The 26828-nt window shown below is 38.3% G+C and overlaps 1 protein-coding gene across 1 annotated transcript in view; it reads right to left on the bottom strand.

Annotated features, from left to right (window-relative positions):
* sirt5 (sirtuin 5) overlaps positions 1-26025 on the bottom strand; it is a 41039-nt gene extending 15014 nt beyond the window's left edge. The window contains exons 1-8 of the mRNA XM_069913398.1: positions 25951-26025; positions 22606-22732; positions 22214-22347; positions 10957-11182; positions 8439-8526; positions 7957-8010; positions 5952-6075; positions 3147-3262 (exon numbers count right to left, since the gene is read on the bottom strand). Coding sequence (XP_069769499.1) covers positions 3147-3262; positions 5952-6075; positions 7957-8010; positions 8439-8526; positions 10957-11182; positions 22214-22347; positions 22606-22714 — 851 coding nt within the window. The 5' untranslated portion in view covers positions 22715-22732; positions 25951-26025. The remainder of the gene's footprint in view (positions 1-3146; positions 3263-5951; positions 6076-7956; positions 8011-8438; positions 8527-10956; positions 11183-22213; positions 22348-22605; positions 22733-25950) is intronic.
* Positions 26026-26828: the final 803 nt, after the last annotated feature.

The following is a 26828-nucleotide window of genomic DNA, read 5'->3' as shown; positions in this document are numbered from 1 at the left end:
TTTAGTTTGTTATGTCCCGCTTCAGTCAGATGCGTTTCCTGCATAAATGCTATATCTATTTTTTCCTTCTTCAATAAATGTAGTAGCCTCTTCCTTTTAATTTGGCTATGTATTCCATTAATGTTTATAGTCATATAGTTCAACATGGCCATCTTATATCTTGCATACACCTCTTTACCACCTCCATCCCCCTTTTCCCCATTTTCATCTCTTAGTTTTCTCTTATTACTTTGGCTTGGCTTCGCGGACGAAGATTTATGGAGGGGGTAAAAAGTCCACGTCAGCTGCAGGCTCGTTTGTGGCTGACCAGTCCGATGCGGGACAGGCAGACACGATTGCAGCGGTTGCAAGGGAAAATTGGTTGGTTGGGGTTGGGTGTTGGGTTTTTCCTCCTTTGCCTTTTGTCAGTGAGGTGGGCTCTGCGGTCTTCTTCAAAGGAGGCTGCTGCCCGCCAAACTGTGAGGCGCCAAGATGCACGGTTTGAGGCGTTATCAGCCCACTGGCGGTGGTCAATGTGGCAGGCACCAAGAGATTTCTTTAGGCAGTCCTTGTACCTTTTCTTTGGTGCACCTCTGTCACGGTGGCCAGTGGAGAGCTCGCCATATAATACGATCTTGGGAAGGCGATGGTCCTCCATTCTGGAGACGTGACCCATCCAGCGCAGCTGGATCTTCAGCAGCGTGGACTCGATGCTGTCGACCTCTGCCATCTCGAGTACCTCGACGTTAGGGGTGTGAGCGCTCCAATGGATGTTGAGGATGGAGCGGAGACAACGCTGGTGGAAGCGTTCTAGGAGCCGTAGGTGGTGCCGGTAGAGGACCCATGATTCGGAGCCGAACAGGAGTGTGGGTATGACAACGGCTCTGTATACGCTTATCTTTGTGAGGTTTTTCAGTTGGTTGTTTTTCCAGACTCTTTTGTGTAGTCTTCCAAAGGCGCTATTTGCCTTGGCGAGTCTGTTGTCTATCTCATTGTCGATCCTTGCATCTGATGAAATGGTGCAGCCGAGATAGGTAAACTGGTTGACCGTTTTGAGTTTTGTGTGCCCGATGGAGATGTGGGGGGGCTGGTAGTCATGGTGGGGAGCTTTACACTTAATGTACAACAACACATTTAAGACATAAAGTACCCCTGCAGTTCCCACATCCACTAATACCTTAACCCCAAAGTTCCCCACCTCTCTGAGTTGTCCCAAATCCCTTGCCGGGCAACCACAACTCCCCTTTTCATTTGGATTGAGATCTTGTTCGCAGCGTCAACTGATTTTGCAGTGATGGTTATTCCCCCTCTACCCAGCCCTCTCCAGAAAACACTTTTTTTTAATCTCTCTCTTTTTCCCGCCCCTTACTCCCTTCCTTCCCTTTTCTTTTCCCTCTTTAGTTCTTTACATATACATTGTTTTTACATCGTTATATATACTTTATCACCGTTCTTCATTCTTGTTACATCTCTACATCTCTTCTCCTGTCCTGCAAAAGTTCTGCAAATTCTTGCACTTTCTCTGGATCTGAGAACAATCTGTTTTGCTCCCCAGGTATAAATATTTTAACCACGTCTGGATGTTTTAATATGAATTTGAAACCTTTCTTCGATAAAATCGATTTCACTGTATTAAACTCCTTCCTCCTCTTTAAGAGTTCAAAACTTATGTCTGGATTAAAAAATATTTTTTGACCCTTGTATTCCAATGTTTTATTATCTTCTCTAACTTTATTCCTTGCCTGTCCCAGTATATTTTCTTTTGTCGTGTATCTCAGAAATTTTACTAAAATGGATCTTCGTTTTTGATGTGCCTGTGGTTTTGGAGCTAATGCTCTGTGTGCCCTTTCTATTTCCATTTCTTCCTGCATTTCTATCATTCCCAGGACCTTCGGGATCCATCCTTTTATAAATTCCTTCATATTTGTGCCTTCTTCACCCTCCTTCAGGCCCACTATTTTTATGTTGTTTCGCCTACTATAATTTTCCAACATATCAATTTTCTAAGATAACAACTCTTGTGTCTCTTTAATTTTTTTGTCACTTTCTTCTAATTTTTCTCTTGTCATTTACTTCCATTTCTACAGCCATTTCCCGCTCTCCCACATTCTCTACCTTTTTCCCTATTTCTGCCATTACCAGTTCTAACCTTTACATTTTATCTTCTGTTCTTTTCATTTTCCTTTTAATTGCATTAAATTCTAATGATAACTATTCTTTTAGTGATCTCATTTGTTCTTCAAAAAAGACTATCTATATTCTGTTCATCAGTTTTATCTTTCATTTCTCTTTGTCCATCAGTTTTACCTTCTATTTCTCTGTGTCTGTATCTGTGTTTGTGTCTTCTTCTCTTCTTTGTATTTGTGTCTCTTCTGTTTTTCCTGATGAGCTGCTTGTATCTCTTTGTCAGGCCTCTTGTTGCTGGTCCTCCCCTCCTAGGCTGCTTGTCTGTTGTGCTTCCTGACGCTGATCTTCTTGTCGGTCATCCTTCCGTCTATCTCCCTCATGTTTCATCGCTCCCTCTTCTGCTGGCTTCCTTGTCCTCCAGCTGAACGCCCTGGTGTCAGGCGTCCCTCAGCTGTTCGTTCTGTGTCAGCCCGCTACTCTGCTGAGTCCCCCTCCCGCCGGTGTCCTCTTTCTCCTTTGATTGCGCAGTTACCCACTTTTGTCTGGCTCCAAGGGCCATTTCTGTAGTGCACCGGCTGGTGGGTTGCGACTCCGCAGGTCAGGTACTGACTTCGAGGGTCCTCGCCACCACAACGTCCTGTTCCTTCGTGCAGGTAAGGCCTTCTTCTATCTTCTCCAGCGACTTTTCTAATTTATTTCCAGTTGCTTTTACTTTCTCCTTCTTGGGAGCCATCTTCTTTCTCTTCTCTGTATCTTTATCTTCTATTTTATTTTTTGTTATGCTTTGCTTTTTCCTAACTTTTTTCCTATTTTCCTGGAGAGGGCTGGTTTTCCCGACTGGCCACTACTCCATCACGTGACTCCCTCCTGATACAAGTATTCTCCTGGTGATACTGGTCTGCTTAGAGAAAATATTCGAACATCCGAAAAATCTGCTTACCTGAGATAGGTCCAGTTCCAAGCATTTAGGATAATCAGAAATGTACTGTATATCATAAATACATGGTCATACCTGCCCAGGTGCCTACCAAACCACATACCTGAATTTTGTAGTGGCATCTGAGACTCGAGTATTAAACTCTGCAACTGGCACACCCCTCGCAGCGACCTGGGGAGCAAACAATGCTGCTGGATAGACGATTGATGATGTCCCAACCTGACAAAATCATTCCAAAAGATTTATATAAGCAGCCTGCCTTATGTTGTATTAAATCCTAAAATGTTTTAATTAGTACACAAATTGATATCACATAACAAACTAACAGACTTTCAGCCCTGAGATTTCATTCATTTCAAAGATTAATTTGCCCAGTTTAACAATAAATTTAGACATACAGCACGGTTACAGGCCATTTTGGCCAACAAGCTCGTTTCACACAATTAACCTACAATCCCTGGTACGTTTCAAACAGGAGGAGGAAACTGGAGCCTCCAGAGGAAACCCATGAAGACACGGGGAGAATGTAGAAACTCCTTTCAGATAGCATGGGATTCTAATCCCAGTACTGATCGCTGGCGATGTAACAGCATTGTGCTAACCACCACATTAACTGTGCCGGTTAATCAATCAATTTTTGGAGATGTACGTCCCAAATTATAGTTCAAACTTTGAAACATCTTTCAAAGACTTGAGCAGAAGTTAAACATTTTGCTATTCCATCATATATTTACCTTTCCATATGATGGGGCATTAACTGGCACCTCAGCCTTGCAGCTCTGTTCCTTGGCCATGGTGGCGCTTTGCTTCCGATATGTTTACCTGGACTATAAAAAAAGGAGCCATGCCACTGTGAGTGGATCATACACACTCTTCTGAGCAAGCCAGAGATATACAACCCTAAATATACAAGCCCACATGAAGGAGTTAGTCTCACTCATTCACTGAGCCAGTGAGGCTTGCTGCTGGCAGCTACTCTTTCCTTTCCTGTCTCCTCACCTTTCACAGCTGCTTCTGTGACCCTCTCCCACGCACTGTTTTAGTTCATTTCGACTGAAGAACAGATCAGATTACCAACAGTTCACAGGAACAGAATGTGGTTATAACCTGGGGACTTCCTAATGTGGGAGTAAAATAATTTTTTCCACTGATGCTGATCAACCTGCTGAGATCCTCCAACAGATTTTAATAAAGTCAATTAAGAAGTTCAAAGTTGAGACTGATGCAGTTTTGTCATTGCTATCAAAGCAGGCAGCCAATAAAATTAAGGGATATTCTTAGCTCTGGCATAAATGAATAGCAGAACAAACACAAAAAGCAGAATGACCTGATTTTGGTCCTATGTTGAAGTAAAGATCTAGAATCAGAGTCACATAACCATGGAAACAGGTCCCTCAAGTCCCTGCTGATCCATTGTCTTCGATACCTGGGTGTATTAAGTACTCATCTAGACACTTCTCAAATGCGATCAGCAATTCTGCTCCCACCACACTTCTCTGGGTGGACTGAACCTAAATCTGTGTCCTATAGTTTTAATCACCTCTGATACGGAGAAACATTTTCTGCCCTCTACCTTATCGAAATCCCTCATAGTTCTGAATAGCTCAATCACATCCCCTGTTAAATTCCTTCTCTCCGAAAACAAGCCAGCCTCTCCAGGTAATTAAGAAGCTTCATCGAAGCAATCCTGGTGAAAATCCTCTACACCCTTTCCAGTACTATCACATCTTTATATTTAACAAATGATAGTTCCAATCTGAAAAAATATATAATTTCCATTTGTTAAATAAATTATTTTGGTTGACGAGAGCTGAAAAATATACATCTGCTCCATATGGTCATTATTCTTAGGATAAAGCCAGTGACTCAATTTGGAAAACTAAACCTTGTAAATGAAACTATCAGGTGGCATTTTGATGCCAATTCACTGAGTTAAAACAAATTTAAAAAAAGACATGTAAAAGCATCTATAGAACATTCTATCTGTCCAGAATACCTTAAATGATTGGCATGAGTTACGAGAGGGTTGACATCATTTCTCATCATTCCACAGGACACCTCAAATTGGAAGGACAGTTTGGCTGATGGAGGAGAGAACACCCTTTGTCGCAGATTTCTATCATGTCCAAGGAATATTCTGATGTCAGAATCATTTTGTTGGAAGACCAGTTTGATTCTGAAAGGAACACCTTTTCGAATATGTCAAAATATTTATTATCTTCTCAGTACCCTATAAGGGGTTTTGTTTCTGAATGAAAATGATCCAACGTCCTTTTCCCAATAATTAGCTGGACAGGCCAAAGGATTAACGGTCCTCGATATGATTACTTTACCTTTCAAGCCCAACAGTGGCTTCTTTATGGCTTTTTCATTTAAAAAAAATCAGATATAATAAACAACATAAAGTTACAATCTTGGTGCAGGTTTTATATTACTTTGCCATTTTGCTTTAGGAAATTATTAGATCACTGAAATGTAGAATCTCAACAATCAAACTCCAGTATTTACGATACAACAAGACAATAGTGTAGCAGTTAGCTCAATGCTTTTACAGTACCAGGAACCTGGGTTTGAATCCACCTCTGCCTCCAAGAAGTTTGAATGTGCTCCCTGTGCCTGTGTAGATTTTCCCCTGAGTGCTCCATCATGTTCCTAATTCTAAAGACATGGGGTTAGTAGATTTAATTGGTCACATGAATTTACTTTGGTGGTGCAGGCTCGAGGGCTGGAAGGGCCTGTTATGGTGCTGTATTTCCAAATTAAAATATTAAATAAAGCACTATTAAGTTAGACAATCAAAAGCGGGTTATTTACTTTTGTACATCAGGCAAACAATCATTTTAACTGAGCATATCATGTACACAAAACAATCCTTTCTGTGGTGTAATGAGAGAAAATGTCTACTTGCCAAAAGACAAAGGTCACACATCTCCAGTTCACTGTTCACTTCCATCAGGATATCAGAATCTAGAGTCTCTCCAAACCACACGACATAGGGACGAAGCAAACCATTGCAACCCAACTCTTCACACCTAAGAAAATATATAATGCTCAATGGCTAAAGGAAAAAATGAAGTTTTACATCCTATTGGGACCCAAATTAGCAGATGGAAGCATAGCAATAAATTACAGTATGGAGAAGTAAAAAAGAATCCATGTCCTTTCTTTTATGGTGTAACAGTCCAGTATCCTAAAGCTTTAGATATTTAATTACTTCAGTGTTGTGTATTTACAGTACTTCCATCATTGATTAACAAAACTAATCAAGTATAATGACCTGGAGCATTCTTTCCTACTTCTTTGGAAAGTGGTCCAAATAGCTCCCATCATTAAATCACCAGATTTCATGCTCTCATTTGAACTTCTTACTGGATTCCAATCAACAACTTGGAGTAGGGTATTATGATAACCACTGAAGTCCCAGCCTACATTGTCATCAGATACATTTATTTCCTTCCTTCCTTTCACCTATTTTTCAGGAATTTACAACTATTTTTGCAGTTTCTTGCTCTTTCCCAAACAGAAAAAAAATAGCAGCCAGTTCTACTTTTTGCTCACCTGACTTTTTCTTTTCTCAATTTATTTCTGCTCATGGATAGACTATTGACCAATAACCCCCATAAACCCATTGCAACCAATTCCTACTGTTACAATTACAACACCTCAGTTCCTGAAAGGTGTAGATGCTACTTTGCCAATTTCCCACACCTTCATAATGTGGCCAGTTCCTGTATCAAGTTTTTCCAATTCTTTTTCTCCTCAACTAAGGGTTTCTTCCCACTTTGGCTAAAGGTGCTCTCAACAGTTTGCTCAATTTCCCACAATTCTGCTTTCACCTATTCTACTCTCTCCCAGAAGCTCAATGGGCTCATCTTATCCTCGCCAATGAGTGAACTGACATTTCCAGCACTATCCCCCCCCATCAGCTTTCCCAACCAGCATTCCAAAAAGGCTGATCACTCCGGGACTCCCTGCACATTCCTCAATTACCCTCATTTTTCAGAGGTGCAATACCTACCCTTATTGACCAGAGCCCCAGTTACACCTGTCAGTGAAAATAATTATATATTTATATAAGCATTATACATTTTCTTGCACAAAGTAAGATTTCTTATTTTTATAAAAAATCCTCTCGGCCAGCCATTCTGAATGGGGACTTTATGCCCCCTCCCCCCACTCCCCAGGGTGGGGGCGGGTGCACAGCACCTTTAAGTAAGAGTTTTTTCTTTTCACCTTACCTAACAGAAATATATTTAAGTAGTTTTGTATTTGGTAGGAGAGAAGTACGGAAGAAACTAAATCTTGACTACTTTGCAGGAAAGAGGGGACCATAAACTTTGAACAGAGTCCTTGATGGTGGTGGGAATAGCCAAAAGAAAAGTGGAGAATGGCTGTTCTAGTCTACACTTTGTTAATCAGCTAATTGGCTAAGCAAATGATACACAAGACCTCTGCCAATTTAATTCTTGTAGGTTTGCAAAAACATTGATAGACTTCACAAATCTGAAGCACAAAACTTTTTGAGAACATTTAAAAACTGCACTGATCCAAACTTACAGGTTACTACATTTCAGTACAGACCAAAAACATTGAACATTCCTCTTTCCTGTCTCACCTGCTGAGATTATCCAGCATTTTCTGCTTTTCATTTTAGATTTCAAGCACTTACATAGGTTTTAAAAAAAAAATTCCTGTTCCTAGAAAGTTCTAATGATTTAATGTTCAGGAATGAATTACAGAAGCTTTGTGAATTTAACATTATGTTCAATGCCAAGTTAAACACATCCTCTGGCCATCTGCAGTTATTGTATTGACTTTTAACTGCAGAACATAGCTTACCGATTTTGTAAACAGTATAGAGTTGTGTGCTCAGTGAACCAAGTTATTTATGATCAATATATAAATATTTCTACCTGGGAAGATTCTCAACTGGGATTCTGGCATCTTCTGTGTCTGGATCTGGTGCACTTGAAGGAAAAAAAAACACATTTGAAAATCTTATGGTGACATTTTCAGCTTCAATCAAAGTATTACTTTATTGTAAATTCACTGCATTTAGTTTATTTCTGCTAAACACTGATTAGTCTAATTTACAAAGGATTGATCATGAAATGTTTCACCCAACCTAAATCTTGTTCAAAAATCAATCCAACTCATGAAGATTAGGATATTACAACCCACAGATCAACACAAAAATCATTAACTGGAGAAAACATGCAATATATAGAGAGCGATTCTCACTGATTAAGGCAGTACTTTTCCCCTTTATGTAAAAGGCAACGCAACCCTAAGGGAATGCGGAAAATAAGTATCAGAACAGGCTGCAAAATTGATTTTTATTTGCACCAGAATTATACCACATGCATCATAAATGTTAGTTCTATTAAGTCATTACCCTTTTCCAGCTAAGGCCGAACATATTGGACTCCTGTAATTCTCTGCTACGTTTTTACAGCTTGTGCAACGTGTTTTGAACAAACTGCCTAAAGGAACAAAATTAAATAGAATAAAACATAAAGCAAATATGAATACATAACTAACATAGTCAATAAGAAAATGAATAAATAATTAAAAGAATAAAATGGGTTATAGTATCTTATTTTCACAAATATAGCACATTCATACAACACATTGAAAATCTGAAATTATGTAAAAGTTCTCGAATAGCGCACACACAAATATACCGCACGTGCGTAGTATCAGTTGGTCCTGACTATTACCTTCATGTCCTACAAAAGTCACAAAAAACAAATCAATACATGCACAAATAACATTATCACCCTGTGTAGCTAGCTTAATCTGCTATAATCCAAAAATTTGTCTAAAAGGTCCCGCTTTTTGTGCTCTGCATATATTATCTTTGAGATCTAGAGTAGTTTTGACGATGTGAGAAATCACATGCAAATCTTACACCGCTAACTTCAAAAATTAAAGTAGTTACGATAACAGAAGAAACGAGCAACAGAGCAGCAGCAAGCGAGTTCGAGGTTGGTGAATCATTAATTCACGAATGGAGGAGAAAGATGAGGATGAGAAGATGAATCCATGTTATTTCAGGTGTTATATGGTTTTTGACTTCAATGTTATACAGCATTTTACTTGTTATTTCAGATGTATGGTTTTTGACTTCAGCATTGTTTTTGATAATTTCATTTTTAATGCTCACACAACTTCAAAATTTAAAAACATTCTGGTGTAGCATGCTTACAGAGATGACACACGGTGGGTTACCCAGTTTGTCACGTTCTAATATAGTGTGCATTACACGTGTCAAAATACGGTACATTGCAATTAATCTGATTACATTAAAATATTTGCATTGATTCTAAGGTCGAAGTTAAATTTTCTAATATGAACATTTCCTTCAATGAAGATTATGTTGCTATCCTCAAATGAAGAGGTCAAATGGACCAAAATTCAATCATTGAAATATCAGCATATTTGCTAAACTCAGAGGCGACAACTATTTACAGAAGATGCCAAATTGAGTTGGTTTAGTCAAACAAGAAAGGAATTTGTAAGGAGGGAAGTTTATGCCTAAGAAGAAAGTACCTAATCTACAAACCAATTTCTGATAAATAACATATACTTACACAAAAGCACATGCTGTTGTAAGTTTTTTTTTGAAAGATATGCTTTTAGGCAGATATTACTAATACAAGATAAACTTTTCAGATTAATTTTTCCCTTGATAATATCAGTGTGTTGGAAAGCTCAGTCACCAGGTGATGCTGGAGCACCTTTGCAACTCCATTGACACGGCACCTAAATATTGTGTCTCCAGTTGTAGCAAGGTTCAAAATAAAACAACAACTGGACAAAAAGCAGCCTTTTATACTCGATATAGTTTGACAACTTCAAGAAACTCGCTTTGTCTGTCCATGTCAGAACTGGTCCTTTATGTTACAAGCCTTCCAATTATGAGATTGGCCCATTTTTATTCCATTAGTGAGGCCAAATTTGCTGTGTAGATACCTCAGCCCTTCATTCATACATTTTACACTTCTTTGTCTGAATCATCACTCCCTCCATTAACCCACCAATGAAAGGAGCCCTACAACAGATCCTCACGGCAACCCTTGCCTCAGCCAGTCGTTGATATCTCTTTTGTCCTCTTGGACCCTCCCACCACTTCCACTGCAACTTTAACTACCTCTTCCAATTTCCCGGTTCGAACGAGAGATTTGCAATCTGAAATGTTAAGTTTCTCTTGCCACTGATACTCTGCTTCATCTGCTGAGTGTTTATTTTAGATTTCCAGCACATGGATATTTTTCCACTTTTGAGAAAGAGATATCAATAAACATCTGCAGTGAATCACTTGTATTTATTGCAACATTGAAGTAACAGGTTTTTAATTGTATATTTGGGCATAGCTCAACACTATCTACAGCGCCAGTGATATGGAATCAAATCTGTCCTTATCTGTAAGGAGTTTGCACATTCTCCCTGTGAGCTGTGTGGGTTTCCTCCAGGTGATCTGCTTTCCCACATTCCAAAAATGTAAGGGGTTAATCAGTCACGTGTATTTGAGCAGTGTGAGCTCATAGGCCATGTATCACTAAAGTAGAAAATTACACAATGATAGCTAATTTATGCAGTTGCCTGTGATGAGGGAACAAGGGAGAAAAATAAATTGTAACATGGGAAAACAATTTAAGATGTAAATATTACCACAATTAAGTTGAATTTTATGACATTACATACTTGTTTAAATTTTGCATATAAATTTATAACATAAATAGTCAGAGACTGCCATGCAAATCCAATGAACTTTAAATACCACAGTGTATTATTTGGGTCACCAAACACATTATCAAAGTAATCAAGCTCTTCAAGCACAAGTATAACAAGACCGAGACAAACTGTAAAGCTGACAGTCATGGGTTTCAAAGAACAAAGAAGTGACATACCATGAATTTCATAAATATTTTTTGATCCTGCTCTCTTGTGAAGCTCGTCAATGTTTTGTGTGATAACCACAACCTTTCGGCCTTGCTTCTTCAGTCTGGCCTCACACTCTGCAATAGCAATGTGTGCAGAATTTGGGTTTTTGCTCAGCATCAGCTCACGACGGTAATGATAGAATTCCCAAACTCTGGAAGGATTTCGTGAAAACACTTCTGGAGTAGCCAAATCCTGTGAATGGAAGATATGCACATGGAAAAATTGCCATTTAAGAACACAGATTGCGAGTTGTGTTAACTGGAATATATCCATTAAACCCATGCAATTTTCTTAACTTTGAATGTAAGGGCCTGGAAATTTGGAAAGAACAGCTTTTAGCAGTTGCCCCAATTGCAAATGAAATATTTCTCAGTGAACAAATCCTGCATCAGTATTTCCAGAATTAGCATGGTGAATGTTTTATATTATACAGATATGTGCCAATGAATTCATGCCAAATTTGAAGTTGCACTAAGGAAAGACAATACATAAAATTGCTGAAGAAACTCATCAGGTCACACAACATCCATAGAAAGTAAAGGGTAACCAAAGCTTTAGGCCTGAGCCTTTCGTCTGGAACTCCATTTAACTTCCTATGGATGCTGCGTAACGTGCTGAGTTTCTCCAACACGTTTGTGTATTGCAATAGACCCCAGCAGCTGTAGATTTTCTTGTTTAACTCTGTAAGCCTTCCGTTTCTCTTTCACAAGATTCTAAACACATTACACTGTTCTGAAGGAAAATAAAGCAACCATACCTAACAATATAGTAATGATAATATCTCAGGATAATTCCCCTGGGATTTTTTTGTTGTTGATATTTATGGAATTGTATGTAGGATAGTGTTCAACTTTGTTGCTAGGTTGTGACTCATTCATCTGTCTATTGTAGTCAGTCCAATACAATTATATTCACCAAGACAGAAAATCTTATTAATCACCTAGTTCATGTGTTGAAGTAACTGTAAGTAACATTTTTGCATGGGGGTTATGCATGACGAGCGTTTCCAAATGCGGCCTTTGTGCTCCATGGTACATGCATCTAGGGTCCAGAAGCTAGACTGCTAGCCACTGATAAATTGTCTGCTTGGTTTTTAAAAAAAAGCCATCTGATAGAACAAATGGGACCCATTTAGCACGGCACGAGACCACGGGCACGGCACGAGACCACGGGCACGGCACGAGACCACGGGCACGGCACGAGACCACGGGCACGGCACGAGACCACGGGCACGGCACGAGACCACGGGCACGGCACGAGACCACGAGCACTGCACGAGACCATGAGCACTGCACGAGACCATGAGTACTGCACTAGATTTCTGTGCTCATCGCTGGATCGGATTTGAACTCACAACACTCTGATTCAAAAAGCAAGCAGACAATTGAGCTGTGGCTTACAATTCAGAAGTAAGGTATATATCACGAAGGCAATATATGGACACACTTGCTCTGCACAACAAGCAGTTGCATGCAAATTTCAACCTCCATGCAAAAAAAAATGTACTTAGTTACTTCCACACCTCGAAGGAATTTACATACCATAAACTAGGCAATTAATAAGCTTTTACGCTTTGATAAATACAATTGTATTGGACTTACTTTACAATGAAGAGATGAATGAATCACAACCCAGGCAACAAAGTTGAACACTATCCTACATGTGGTAAATTTACAAAAATATCAAATTAAAAATAAAAACAGAAAATGAATAAATACTCTGCAGGACAGACAGCATCTATGGAGGGCGAAAAAGAATTAATGTTTCAGTTTGATGTAATTAGGGGAGCTGAATTGTATAGCTCTCACCCAAGTTTTTAAAAAGGCATCTTAAATTTTATTAGTACTTAATAAAATGGCAGATATAGGTTTCATAATTCTTTTTCTCCAAGAACACAGGTACAATAATGTTTTCTCCAGGGAACGTGGCAAGATGGCGTAGAGTCTAGACGTGTAATCTCGACCTCTCTGGCCAGACTTTTAAGTACCTGTTTTTTAACTCTTTGTTTTCAGGTTTAAACTTTTTACATTTCAGTTTAAAGTATTAAGGAATTATTATGGCCACTAATGGTAAAAAGACCAAACCTCAAGTGCAGAAGAAGTTACATTTTCGAAGTGCTGAAGAATTGGGGCCTAGACGATTTGATACAGCCCCAGGCTCAATCTCTTCATTGTCTAAACCCCAAAGATCGCCTGTGGGAGCTGAAAAAAAATGTCTATTGCTCACCAAGTGAAGGATGGCGCTGGAATTACCCGTTCTCCGGGAGAAGGTGCGTGTTCCCAAGAAGTGGACCCCGATTTGGAAAGCCTTTCGATTTCAACGGAGGGAGCACGCAGGAAATGAATTCAGGAGTAGGGAGGTAATGTTGCAACTGTATAAGGTACTGGTGAGACCGCACCTGGAGTACTGTGTCCAGTTCTGGTCTCCATATTTGAGGAAGGATATACTGGCTTTGGAGACGGTCCAGAGGAGGTTTACTAGGTTGATCCCTGGGATGAAGGGGTTGACTTATGATGAAAGATTAAATCGTCTAGGATTGTATTCGTTCGAGTTCAGAAGACTGAGAGGAGATCTTATAGAAACATATAGGATTATGAAGGGTATGGATTGGATAGATGTAGGAAGGTTTTTTGAGCTGGCCGGGGAAACTAAAACGAGAGGACATAGTCTCAAGATTCGGGGGATTTAGGACAGAGATGAGGAAATATAGTTTTTCCCAGAGAGTAGTGAATGTTTGGAATTCTCTAACCAGGGAAGTGGTTGAGGCTGCCTCATTAAACATATTTAAAATTCGGTTAGATAAATTTTTACATGATAGAGGAATTAGGGGATATGGGGAGAAGGCAGGTAGGTGGAGTTAGGTCATAAATTAGATCAGCCATGATCGTATTGAATGGTGGAGCAGGCTCGATGGGCCATTTTTGGCCTACTCCTGTTCCTACTTCCTATGTTCTTATGTTCCTAAGACGACTCCATTGTTGGAAATGCATCAGGTAGCATTTCAATCTGAAGAAATCGTTTTTCTTCGTGAATTGATGAAAAAACGAGATACAGGGGGAGACGAGCGGCGACCCCCTGAGGAAGTCGGGGTTCCGTCGCTGGGAGTCCAGACCCGCAGTAAAACTTTTAAAATGCCTTCTGTTGAGTTGCAGCAGGAACTGCAGTTACCTTGTTCTGCCACTATGTCAGAGAGGGCAGAGCTGAGCTTTACTGAATGACAATTGAAGGCAGCTATTGAAGCTGTTATAAAACCTGGAATGGATTTATTGACATCTCAAATGAATGAAATGGTTCAAATGAATGCTGGTATAAGTTCAGAATTAAATATGGTTAAGACACGTGTGGATGCATCTTGTGAAGATTTTTAAAAATTTCAGACTGCTTTTTTGGATTGTAAACAATAAGTGACTTCTAACACAGAAAAAGTGCTGAAGTTGGAAAAATCAATCATAGAACTAGGAGAACATGAGAAGGAGCTAGAAAGAAAAACAGAATACTTGGAGAATCAAAGCAGAAGGAATAATGTGAAAATTGTTGGTTTGCCAGAAGGTATAGAAGGACAAGGTCCTCTTCGTTTCTTTAAAGAATGGATTCCGCAAATATTAGGGCAAGAATTTTTCTCTGGGGGATTGGCACTGGAAAGAGCCCATAGAGCTTTAAGAAGAACACCCTCAGCTGGTCAACCACCAAGACTGGTAATAATTCGATGTTTGAGTTATTTGGACAGAGAAGCAATACTTCGACTTGCAGTTCAAAATGCGAGACAACGACAAACCCCATTATTGATTCAGAATAGCAGTCTTTTTTAATCCTGATTTGAGTCAAAAGGTCATTCAACGTCAACGTCGATTCAATCCAGTTAAAGAAGTTTTGTGGCGTAAAGGTTATAAGTCTACTTTTCGTTACCCTGCAGTGTTGAAGGTGTTTTATGGAGACTATCAATTTCGGTTTTTTGAAACTGATCGTGAAGCAATGATTTTTGCTGATTCATTGCCAGATATAAGAGGACAAAGGTGTAGTCCACCATTATCTCCTAAAGAAAAATCTGCTTGTTCTGGAAACGGAAGAATGGCAGAAATGGGAAAAACGGGAATGGAAAGAGTCCACCTCCTTCTGAAATGGGATCTTCGAGATTGGAATCTTCTGGATGAAAAGAATTTTCTTATTCTATTTTTTTCTTTTGTTATTATGATATTTTGATGTTATTGACTGTTTGGCTGGGGAGGGAGAGATTTGCACTAAGTTCTTTACTAGTCATCAGCCACTGGTGGGTGACCCACACCCAATTTTTGTTTAGGGGATTACTACCTTTTGGTAGTTTTTTAGGGGGGGAGGGACTTTCTTTTTTTTTCTTTATTATTTTTAAATTTTATTTAGTTTTTAATTTGTGATTTTTTCTATTGGAGGGCCTATATACATTGATTTGAGTTTTTATATAAAGATATTATTGGTATTTAGTAATAATAGTAGATATGTCAAAGTTGAGGCTTGCTGCTTTTAATGTTTGAGGATTAAACAGTCCGATTAAACGTAAGTGAGTCTTGGCATATATTAAGAAAATGAAAATTGATATTGCCTTTTTACAAGAAACACATTTGAATGTGAAGGAAAGTGTGAAATTAAAAAGGGACTGGGTTTGGCATGTATATTCTTCTTCATTTAATTCTAGAGCTAAAGGTGTAGCAATTTTGATACATAAAAATTTATCTTTTGAATTACAATCAATGGAGGAAAAGGCAGGATATATTCTTAAATTGAATTGTAAGAATTTTAGTGAATTTTGGACTTAATTTATTTCAGATGCATTTTTATGTTTGGGTCAGGCTAATGATAATATTTTAGTTGGTGGTGATTCTAATTGTGTTTTGGAACCTTTATTAGATAAATCTCCGAAGAAAGTTAAAAAATCCAAAATGGCAATTCAGGTCCAAGCGTTGATGAAAGATCTTAATTTAGTAGATATTTGGAGACGTCTTAATCCGACAGAGAAAAATTTTTCTTTTTATTCATCTAAACATGAATCGATTTCAAGGATTGACTTTTTTTTAGTATCTGCACATTTACAAGGGAAAATACAACAAACGGAATATAAAAGTAGGTGATTTCAGATCATTCTCTGTTATATTTTACATATGAAACTTCTGAGAAAACTCAAATAGCTTATCATTGGAGATTTAATACAATGTTGTTAAAAATATGGAATTTATTAATTTAAAAAAAACATTAATTTTTTTTGAAAGAAAATTCTAATTCTGTTCAAAGTAAGTTAGTATTATGGGATGCTATGAAAGCCTATTTGAGAGGACAAATAATTAGTTATACTTCTAAAATAAAAAAGAATCGATTAAATCAGAGTCTTGAATTAGAGAAACAGATCGATGAGTTAGAAAAGGAATTTCAGAAAGATGCTGCAGAAGATCAGAAAATAGAATTATCTAGGCTGAAATTGAAATATAATACTTTGCAATCTTATCAATTTGAATGTGTGATTACTAGGACTAAACAACGGTAAGCACATAAGGTTTTGGCGTGGCAATTAAAGAAAGAACAGATATCGAGGACTATTAATGCTGTTAGACAGAATTCTCTTATTACTTATAAACCTCGTGAGATTAATGATGAATTTTATTCATTTTATAAAAAGTTATATACATCTGAAGGAAAACAAGAAACTGGATCAATTGATCTTTTTTTAATCACAGTTGAATTTACTGATATTAGAGGATGGAGATATACAGGAGTTAGAAGAACCATTTACTGATTCGGAAATTAAAATGGCTATGTTGGAAATCCTGAACGGTAAATCGCCTGGTGATGATGGATTTTCGGTTGAATTTTATAAAATTTTTTATAATTTATCTACAGTGTTTGGGGATGTATTACGTCAAGTTGGAGAACATTATGAATTACCTGAGTCTTGTTCTAGTGCTTTACAGTAATTCCTAAAAAAGATAGAGATCCTTTGAAAGTATCTTCATATAGACTAATTTTGTTGTTAAATGTAGATTATAAAATAATAGCTAAAATATTAGTGAATACATTGGCTAAATTTTTACCAAAGTTGATTCATATTGATCAAACAGGTTTTATAAAGAACAGATATGCTTCAGATAACATTTTGCACGTGATTAGTTTGATTAATAGATTTCAACAATCGTTCGATCACCCGATGGTGATATCCTTAGATGCAGAAAAAGCATTTGATAGTTGAATGGAATTTTTTGTTTAAAGTTTTGGAGAAATTTAAGTTTGGTCCTTCTTTTATTGGATAGATTAGGGTTCTACATAGTAAACCGGTAGCTAGAGTATTGACGAATGGTTTGATTTCGGAATCTTTTAAGTTAACTTGATCAACTCGTCAAGGTTGTCCTTTATCACCAGCTTTGTTTGCGTTAGTGATTGAACCTTTAGCACAGTTGATAAGACAAAATACACAGATACAAGGTATGAAAGTTTTAGATGAGGAGTATAAAATTAATTTATTTGTTGATGATGTATTGGTGTATTTAATAAACTTTTGCATTTGAAGGAATGTTTAATACAATATGGATGTCTTTCTGGATATAAAGTTAATTGGGGAAAAAAGTGAAATATTACCGTTAAGTGAAGGAGATTATTCAGTTTATAAGAATATTATTAATTTGAAGTGGACTGATCAAATTAAATATCTGGGTATAATTTTGAATGTTAATTATCAACCTTTATATAAATTAAATTATGCTCCATTAATGAAAAAAATTAAAACTGATTTGATCAAATGGAAAGATTTACCTATTAATTTAATGGGAAGGATAAATACAATTAAGATGAATATCTTTCCGTGTATACAATATTTGTTTCAATCTATTCCGTATTTACTTGATAAATTTTTTTTAGAGATTTGAATAAAATGGTTAGGGAGTTTTTACGAAGGGGTAAGTTTTTGAGAGCAGCTTTGAATAAATTAACTTGGAAATATGAGTTAGGGGGAACTACATTTACCACATTTTCAAAATTATTATGAAGCAGCCCAACTTAAATTTATTAGTTCATTGATGGATTTGGTACGGCCTCCTAGTTGGGCTAAAATTGAGATGGCAAGTATTTCTGAATTTGAAATACATCAATTTGTGTTTAGGTGGAGCATAAATTTATTACAACAATATAATGTGCCTATACTAAAACATTTAATGAAGTTATGGATAAAGAAAAATAAAATGATAGGCTCTAGGGATAAATTATTGGCTTTGACTCCGTTGTATAATAATCAACTTATTTCTTTTTCAATACATAATCAAAGTTTATTGCATTGGAGATTTAAAGGTGTGAAAAATTTGGGAGATTGTTTTAAAGAGGTTAAGTTTTTATCTTTTAATCAGATGAGGGAAGATTTTGGTATTGATGAGAACTCTATTTCTTTATTATCAAATTCGATCTTGGGTAAAATGTATGTTTGGTAGAGATATGATTTTTTCTAAAATGACTAAATTTGAGACTTTTCTTATGAAGGTACCAGAGAAGAGTTATATTTCATCTATGTATCAAATATTACAGGATGGTATGGATAAAAAGGGTTGGGATAGATCTAAAATTAAATGGGAAGTGGATATTGGTTTTATTTTTTCTGAAGATGATTGGTTAGATATCTGTTATGATAGTGTAACTAGATTGATAAATGCACATTATGCAATGATTAATTACAATTTTTTTACATCAATTATATTTGACACCTGAAAAATTTTAAAAAAAATGGTTTTAATGAATCAGATTTGTGCTTTAGATGTGGTGATACGATTGGAACTTTTTTTCATGCTGTTTGGTTATGTATACATATACAATCTTTTTGGAAAAAAATTCAATCGTTTTTAGAATACCTGTACAAGATTAAAATAGTTTTAGATCCAACAGTATTTTTATTGGGTAGCTTGCAACCTCTGAAAGGTTTGGGATTAAATAAGTTCCAGCTTGCTTTTGTATATTTAGCTTTATCCGTAGCGAAAAAATGTATTGCTAGTACGTGAAAAGTTACAAATATGATTGATATTAATAGATGACATAATGAGATTAAATGTTGTTTAATAATGGAAAAAAATTACGCATGTTTCGCATGATAATTATAAATTTTTTTATTAATAAGTGGCTGTTATACTCGGAATATTTACATTTCAATTTATGTTGACTAGATTTTAATATGTATATTTAATTTTTTCTTTAATATTCTTTCTTTTTTATGGCTCTCCTTAGGAGAGTTGGCTGAATGGGGGGGGGGGGTTTCTTTTTTTTTCTTTATATAAAAAAAACATTCATGTTCATGTTTAATTGCTGATTATGTCATATATTGTTTGTTTTTTTGAACGAATAAATAAAGCTTTTTAAAAAAAAGTTTTCTCCATGAAAAGGTATGTCATTCAATTCTATTCTGCTCTGATGCAACATGAGTTAATCACAAGAGCCCTTCTTAGATAACTCACTATCAATTGCTAAAATCACGCATATGTGCATTCCAGTCTAATGCATAATAAATCAATAAAAAGTGAACAGAGGAGCACACTACAATTTTAAAGAAACAATCAGACCTAGATTTAGAAAGCGAACAAGAGCAACAAAGAGATGGCAACTTGCCCTAAATTGCCTGCACTAAGTATCCTGTATGGTGAAGAATATAGGTACTGAATGAAGGTCCACTCTAATACCATCTGCAGAATTTAATTTCTATTTACTTCAAAGGGATTGATTTTCAAAAGCAGAATACAAGGGGAAAACATATACACCTTTAGTGCATGTGACAAATTTCTTCAATATTTTAAATCATACAGGCCAAATCAGCTATCATTAAAAAAGTATTTTAATTATTAAATTGAAATGTCTAATTGTAAACTTGACATGACTACTTGACAATATAAAATTGAGATAAGAACAAATGTCAATATAAATATTTGCATCAAGGGTGCAAGATACCATTGATATGTGGAAGCTTTCAGAAGTGAAGTCCCAATTTATACATATGGTATTTGCCAGCTGTTTATCAAATTAAATTTGATCCAAAATCTTGTCATTCCCAACTCTCATTATTGAATGAGCAAAGTAGAAATGCCTGAAAACAAACTAGCATCTCATGGTTATACAGTTTCAAGCACTGAATGCCCCATCACAAAGCAAAATGCATTATTACAGCTCATCATCTAACATTGGATGGACATGAAATTAAATGGAAAGCTACTTGCAGTGTTTTTTTTTTAAATTTATTTATAGTATCTCCATACATTCATTTCAAATTGACTTAGTATAATATTACATAATAGATACTAAATAATTTTCAAATTTTCACCCCCCCCACCTCCCCTAACCCCTTAGGAAACCACCTTGTGGTGGTTAATTCCCAAAAACCCAAATGGGTGTGGTATAAACCACAAGTGGCATATGACTTTCGGGAGTAGAAGTACCACTCCCTCCACCCCCCCCCCCCCAGGCAGACAAAATACACGTATAAACCAAAAAATCATCATTTCTTATATCCATAATACCCCGGACCATCAATTTAACCAATCTTATTCATAAACTCTTTTTTTTGAAAATCCAAACTTGATATTAAATTTTGCACCCTTTCCACCCTCCCAACACTGAGTTAAACATTGTTTACAATCAATAAAAGCTTTTTTTTTACATTTTTTTTCAAGTCTTCCTGAATTTCATCCACTGAATTAAAACACCTCTGAACATCCCAGTTCAACACTGAATCTTCCATTCTTCTCAGTCTCAAGTTGAATTTGTAGCTTACTTTCAAAAATAAGTTTTTTCAAATCTTTTAAAATTTTCTTGAACATAATTCCTTCGGTCTTGATCTTCTAAAGCATCAATGTTATTCATAAGTTCTTTCTTCTATGTTTCCCAATTTAATATCAAATTTTCCACTTTGTCAATCTTCTCAATGTTAAGTTGAAATTATTGTTTATTTTCAAGAAAAACTTATTCAAAATTTTTAACTCTTCTTGGACATTGCTCCTTCGACTTTAATTTTATAAATCATCAATCTTGTTCATAGTTTCTTTCTACTGAGTTTCCAAATTTAATAAAGTTTCCTTTTTTTCCAATTTTCTCAATATTAAACTGATCTTGTTGTTTAGTTTAAAAAAAAACTTTTCAATACTATTAAAATCTGTTTGCAATGTATGCATACTCACAGATAATAAATTCACTCTTCCAATATTCCATCCAAAAAAAAATCACTGATAAACCTTATTGCAGGTCAAGGAGTTCCATATATATGTTTATCTTCAGAAAATATTTCAAATATTTCAAATCAACATTCGTCGCCATCTTTCAAAAAGGAGTCCGAAATCAACTTTAATAAGTTCTGTTCTTGAGAAATTTCCAGCACCAACTCCGGCTCTGTCTGGGCAAATAGGTCAAATTTCTTCCAAAGTCAAAGAATGTAATTTTGTTCTGTATTTATAGATAATAAATTCATCCTTCTGATATTCCATCCAAAAAAAAATCACTAATAAACTTTAATGTTATCTGGATTTTTAAAACTCACGGGCAACCAATGCCAATTACTGCAATTTATCTTCATAAAACATTTCAAATCAATATTCATCACCATCTTTCAGAGGGGTGTCCAAGGCCAGCTTATCCGACAGTCCAATTAATGAGCTCCGTTCTTAAGAAGATTCCAGCCTTGACTCCGTGGTTCTGTCTGGGCAAGTAGGCCGAGTTTCTTCCAAAGTCGGAGAGTATAGTTTTATTCTGTATTTGAACTCTATTTTCCTTAATCTTTATTGCCATTTTAAACTAAAAACAATTGATAAACAATACAAAGACTTTTAACAGAAAAGAAATATTCTTAAAACGGGTATTTATATAACTGCCTGGGGGAGACCGGGAAGGCACGTCCGCTCCCTACGCCATCTTGCCACATCCCCCGCTACTTGCAGTGTTGTTGGAGATGTGTTATAGTGTTTAATCCCAGCATCTATTCTTTAAAAGAATGCTGGCTTTTTAAAAAAAATGCAAGCAGTTTATTATGATGATAAATAAATATAAAATGCAAGTTTCATTACTGGGTGGCTAATGAACATAGCGATCCTCAATCACTTCTCACAAATTCAAGAACTTGTGTTGCTTAAATGTGTTTCTGGAGCACAAATGTCCAAATACATTAAAATAAATTGCCGATCTGGATGCCAGCAGGTGTTGACAGAATATAATTAAGTGTATTTTCTCACTGTAGCCACAAGATCATACCTGGGCTTGCCATTTTCTCCAGAAGCCACCAGCTCCACGGAAGGTGGGAACTCCACTCTCAGCACTAGCTCCAGCACCTGTTAAAATAGTTATGTGCTTGGCTTTTGCAAAGACTTCCCGAAATTCGGCCAAATCTAAAACAAACCAGACAAAAAAAATTCCTAATCAGGATACTTCAATTACAATACAAAAAAACACCAAGGATAACTTCACAAATCTGCAGATTAAATATTCAGAAACATGCTGCTTAATTTTTTTTTTTGTTTTAGCCCAAACTGCTGATGCTTTCAATAACAGAGGCTTGTAGAATGTAGCAGAGAATTAAATTTAACTCATAATACCAAAATATCATTAAAATTAATGCTTTCTGTTAATCTAAACTAAATACCAACCTGAACTTGGGCGCATCGTCTCAATTTGGGTCATCCGGAGCTTGGAAGATTGCCTAAGGCAATTGACAACCTGTGGGACAAGCTTCCTGGTGGTAAACTGAAGAATCATTGCAATTATTGGCTGACTCTGGAAGATAAATTATATTTTTTTTAAATGTGCAAGAAGCTTCAAAACCTGCTGCCCTCAAATGCCCAGAGGTGAATTTCACTGTTATAATTCACATAGATGGAGTTTTATCTTGTAGCTGATAATACAATAACAACATTGTTACATTTGTGTGGGTATACAAATAGCATAAACAGTTGTTGACACCTTGGTAATCCACATTGACGCAAGATCATGATCAAAGACTATAGACCTATACAGCACTGTATTTCATTTTTCAGGAATTCTCAGAGTAACTGCAGTATAGTTTGTAAACTGCACACTTTGCAGCCACAGTGAGTCTGACAGCAGCATTCATTTGAAGAGTACTCCAATCATACTTTTGTTACGTGTGATCAAATCAGGTTCGGTAGGTTCACAGATAATCATGTCCAGACATAGACTAAACAAACAAAGGATGATCTTTATTGCACACACAGGAAAATCATAATGGGGAAGACACACAACACTTGCATACAGTCACATTGGAAACAGTGATCTCCGATACCAGTTGCTTCTCTCTCTCTCACACACACACACACACACACACACACACACACACACACACACACACACACACACACACACACGTGCAGTAATGTTCGGAACTAGCACACTTTTACAAGACAGGGGCTTAAACATGCACTCCCAGTTTCCTATTTCAACAGGGTACGGCTCAATGCTAAGTATTCTGACACAATACGATGGTCCTGCTCTAAATGTAGTGCAGACCTTGCCAACAACTCTGTCAGTGATGTGCACAGTTCATGACCTGGCATAGAGCAGTGTTTGTAGTCAGCACCAAGAAGCAAAGAGGATGATCTGCTGCATGTGATGGACTTTTAAAGTGCAGTAAGCTGGGCAGTTTGACCCAGGTAATCAATGTGATTAAAGGGGCCACTGGGTGGGCAGGTCCAACCTTGACTGGCAGGTGATGCGACTTCCGACTACACTCCAGATGGAGAGGTCACGTAACCCTCCACAATCTATATTCCCACCTGGTTTCAAACAGAGAGGCCATATGACTCTCCAAATCCACAATATAACTTCTGACCTGTAATTTAGAAGTAGTGGAAAGACAAGACATAGGAGCAGAATTCGGCCCATCGAGTCTGTTCCGCTACTTTATCCTTTTCAACCCTATCCTCCTGCCTTCTCCCATAACCCTCGATTCCCTTCCTATCAAGAATTTATCTAACTCCATCTTAAATATCTCCAGTGACTTGGCCTCCACAGCCTTCTATGGCAATGAATTCCACAAATTCACCTCCCCTAGGTACAGAAATTCCTCCTCGTCTTTGTCCTACAAGGACATTCTTGTATTCGAAGCTGTACTCACTGGTCCCAGACTCCCACACCAGAGGAAACATCCTCTCCACATTTACTCTATCCAGGCCTTTCAGTATTTGATAGGGTTCAATAAGACACCACGCCCCCCCCCCACTCTTCTGAGTGGGGGAAGTACACTCCGTGTCACTCCCTCTGAGCACGGTAATGGGAGGTCTCGAGACTGTGGTCCTTCCCTACAGTGCTCTTGCGTTGACTGCACCAAGCCTCAGTACATTTCTCAGCACATACTCCTGCAGTCTGGAACTTACCAGTTGGCAGCATTCCCTGACTGACATCTATCTCAGTAAGACCAATAGGTTTCAGTCACACCAAACAGTGTCTTCCACCAAGCTGATGGTCTTCCAGCAGCTCTGTACATCGGACATAGAGTGTGTCCCTGGAACTGATAGTAAATCAGAGAGTCCTCTGTCACACTGCCACTGGGGATGAACTGTAACAAAGACCCCTGCATCCTTCACAAACTCTTTGTAAATTTGCACACAGCAAAGAGGTGGGTGATAGTCTCTGCTCCACCACAGCAGACCCAAGGAAAAAGTGTGTGGTGGGTGATGTCTGGTTTTACAAGAAAAAATTCACGGGAAGGGCTCCTCTCACCACCAGCCAGGCCACGTCCTGGTGCTAGTTTGTGAGCCCTGGCAATGAGTCATTCCACCACATGACCTGAATGGTTTGCTCAGGGAACCATCCCACCAGATCCATCGAGCCCTCATCTCTCAGTTTCTAGAGAGTGCTCCATGTTGACCATTACCTGATGGCTTTGTGGTCAAAAGTGGTGCCCTGGAAAAACTTCCACAAAGGATAAGTGGCGTGGCCAATTCCAACTGACTGGGACATTGTGCAACAGGGCCAGGCCTATCCTTCGCAACACCTGGGGCAGGTAGAACATCAGCACACAGTGGCACTTGTTCTTTTATTCTATGCACAGCTTGATGCAGCCACACACGAAGGTGGTCGGCAGGATGAGGGCCATGCTGGGTACATCATTGCTCCCATTGTCTGTCGACTTGTACATGGCACTCCTTCAGATCCTATCTATTTTGGACCCCCAAATAAATCTGAAAACTGCTCTGGTAACACCAAGGCAGAAATGGGGAGAACGGGCCACACCTGCATCACGTACAACAACACCAAGAGCACCTTGCACCTGATTATCAGGTTCTTCCCTGTTATCGAGGGACCTCCGCGCTCAAAGTCCCAATTTTTGGTGGACTCTTGCGATCCGCTCCGACCAATTCTTGTTGGACACCTGATCCACTCCATACCAGATCCCTAGCATCTTCAGGGAGTCAGATCTGACTTTGAAGGGGATGGCGGACCGGTTGTGCCTGTTACCGAAGAGCATTGCCTTGCTCTCCTGGTTTATGCTGGTGCTTGATTCAGACTCAAAATGCCTGCTTATGCTGGTCAGTCTCCAGACCGATCATAAATCCCAACAGAAGTTGGTGATGTGGTCCATTCTTAGCGAGGTCTTGACCTGAGTGCTTCCAAAACCTCTTTTGCCCTCATCCTTCCCGATGTATTCAGCAAAGGGGTCTCTCTATGCTGCATAAAGCCCTTTATCAAATGCCAATTATGATAACGGGAACTTGACCCGAGGGGATAGCACCCTCCCATCTGCCGTGCTGTCTGTAGACGAGAGGGTGCGGGTTTGCCAGCAGGACCGGGAGCCCAATGACTCGTGGAGGGACGCTGGGGTTCAAGGCCGAGCGCTGGGAGGCGGCTGGAGGCCGGCCTCCCCCGAGACGTGCTAGCGATAAGGAGGCGAAAGACAGCGGGCGCCCCGAGGGCCTTACCGCTTACAATCCGTGCCTCAAACCAGGCTGATACCGCCGAGGCGCAACTTCACTCACCTGCACCTCCTCCTTGCAAGGACAGCAGCCGACTTGTGGGCTTCGCCGACCCTGGCGCAGCCGCTGCAGCACGCCGCCGGCCAGAAGCGAGCGCCCCCTGCAGCACCGGCGGTCTGCTCCTCACGAAGCAGCATGGGGCACAACACGTCCCACCGACACCAGAACTGCACGCAGCATCTCTCGCCTTCGGATCATGCAACCTCATCCACTTCATTGCGTGCAAAATCCACGTAGAAGTCATGCAAAGGGAGTCATTGCAACTCTGGCTGAAAAATGTTTCTTAAATAACGAAGCTCAGCGACTTCATTTTATTTCAAGAACAGACTTTATTCACAATGAAATCTGCGAAGGAAAAAGCTTTTGCATTCTTAGCATCATTCGCTTTATACTTCAGGTTCTGTAAATTGTGTTAGCTATTCACTTTGCCATTGCCACTGGTCTCAGTCCTTAAACAGGAGGACGCTAGGGTAGAGTCTGTGATTCTTCCCTCCAAAGTCTTTGTATTGGCTGAACCAAGTTTTATTGTGTCTATCAGCACGTACTCCAGCTTAGAAGCTTGGAACGTCAACAAGTTACGTGCAGGGATAGGAGTGTTAATTTTTTAGGTGCTGGAGCTGACAAAATGCTGCCATTTCCTAGATCCTCTCTTTATATATGTCACACCCAATTTGTGTACCTGCTCCTGACATCAATGGGGCAAGGAAGTTGCCCAGTACATGAAATGAGCAGGTACACAAATTGGATGTAACATAAAAATATTATAACGTCAAGTACTAAACCATGATGAAAGAAGTACATGAGTTCCAGAGCTCCTCAGAAATATAGTGATACATTTCAGTATACAACGTATACCTAATGACAAAGTATTGCATGGTTGC

This window comes from Narcine bancroftii, chromosome 1 (assembly GCF_036971445.1).
Source record: "Narcine bancroftii isolate sNarBan1 chromosome 1, sNarBan1.hap1, whole genome shotgun sequence".
In the NCBI taxonomy this organism is placed as follows: domain Eukaryota; kingdom Metazoa; phylum Chordata; class Chondrichthyes; order Torpediniformes; family Narcinidae; genus Narcine; species Narcine bancroftii.
This window is presented reverse-complemented; position numbering and strand designations above follow the sequence as displayed.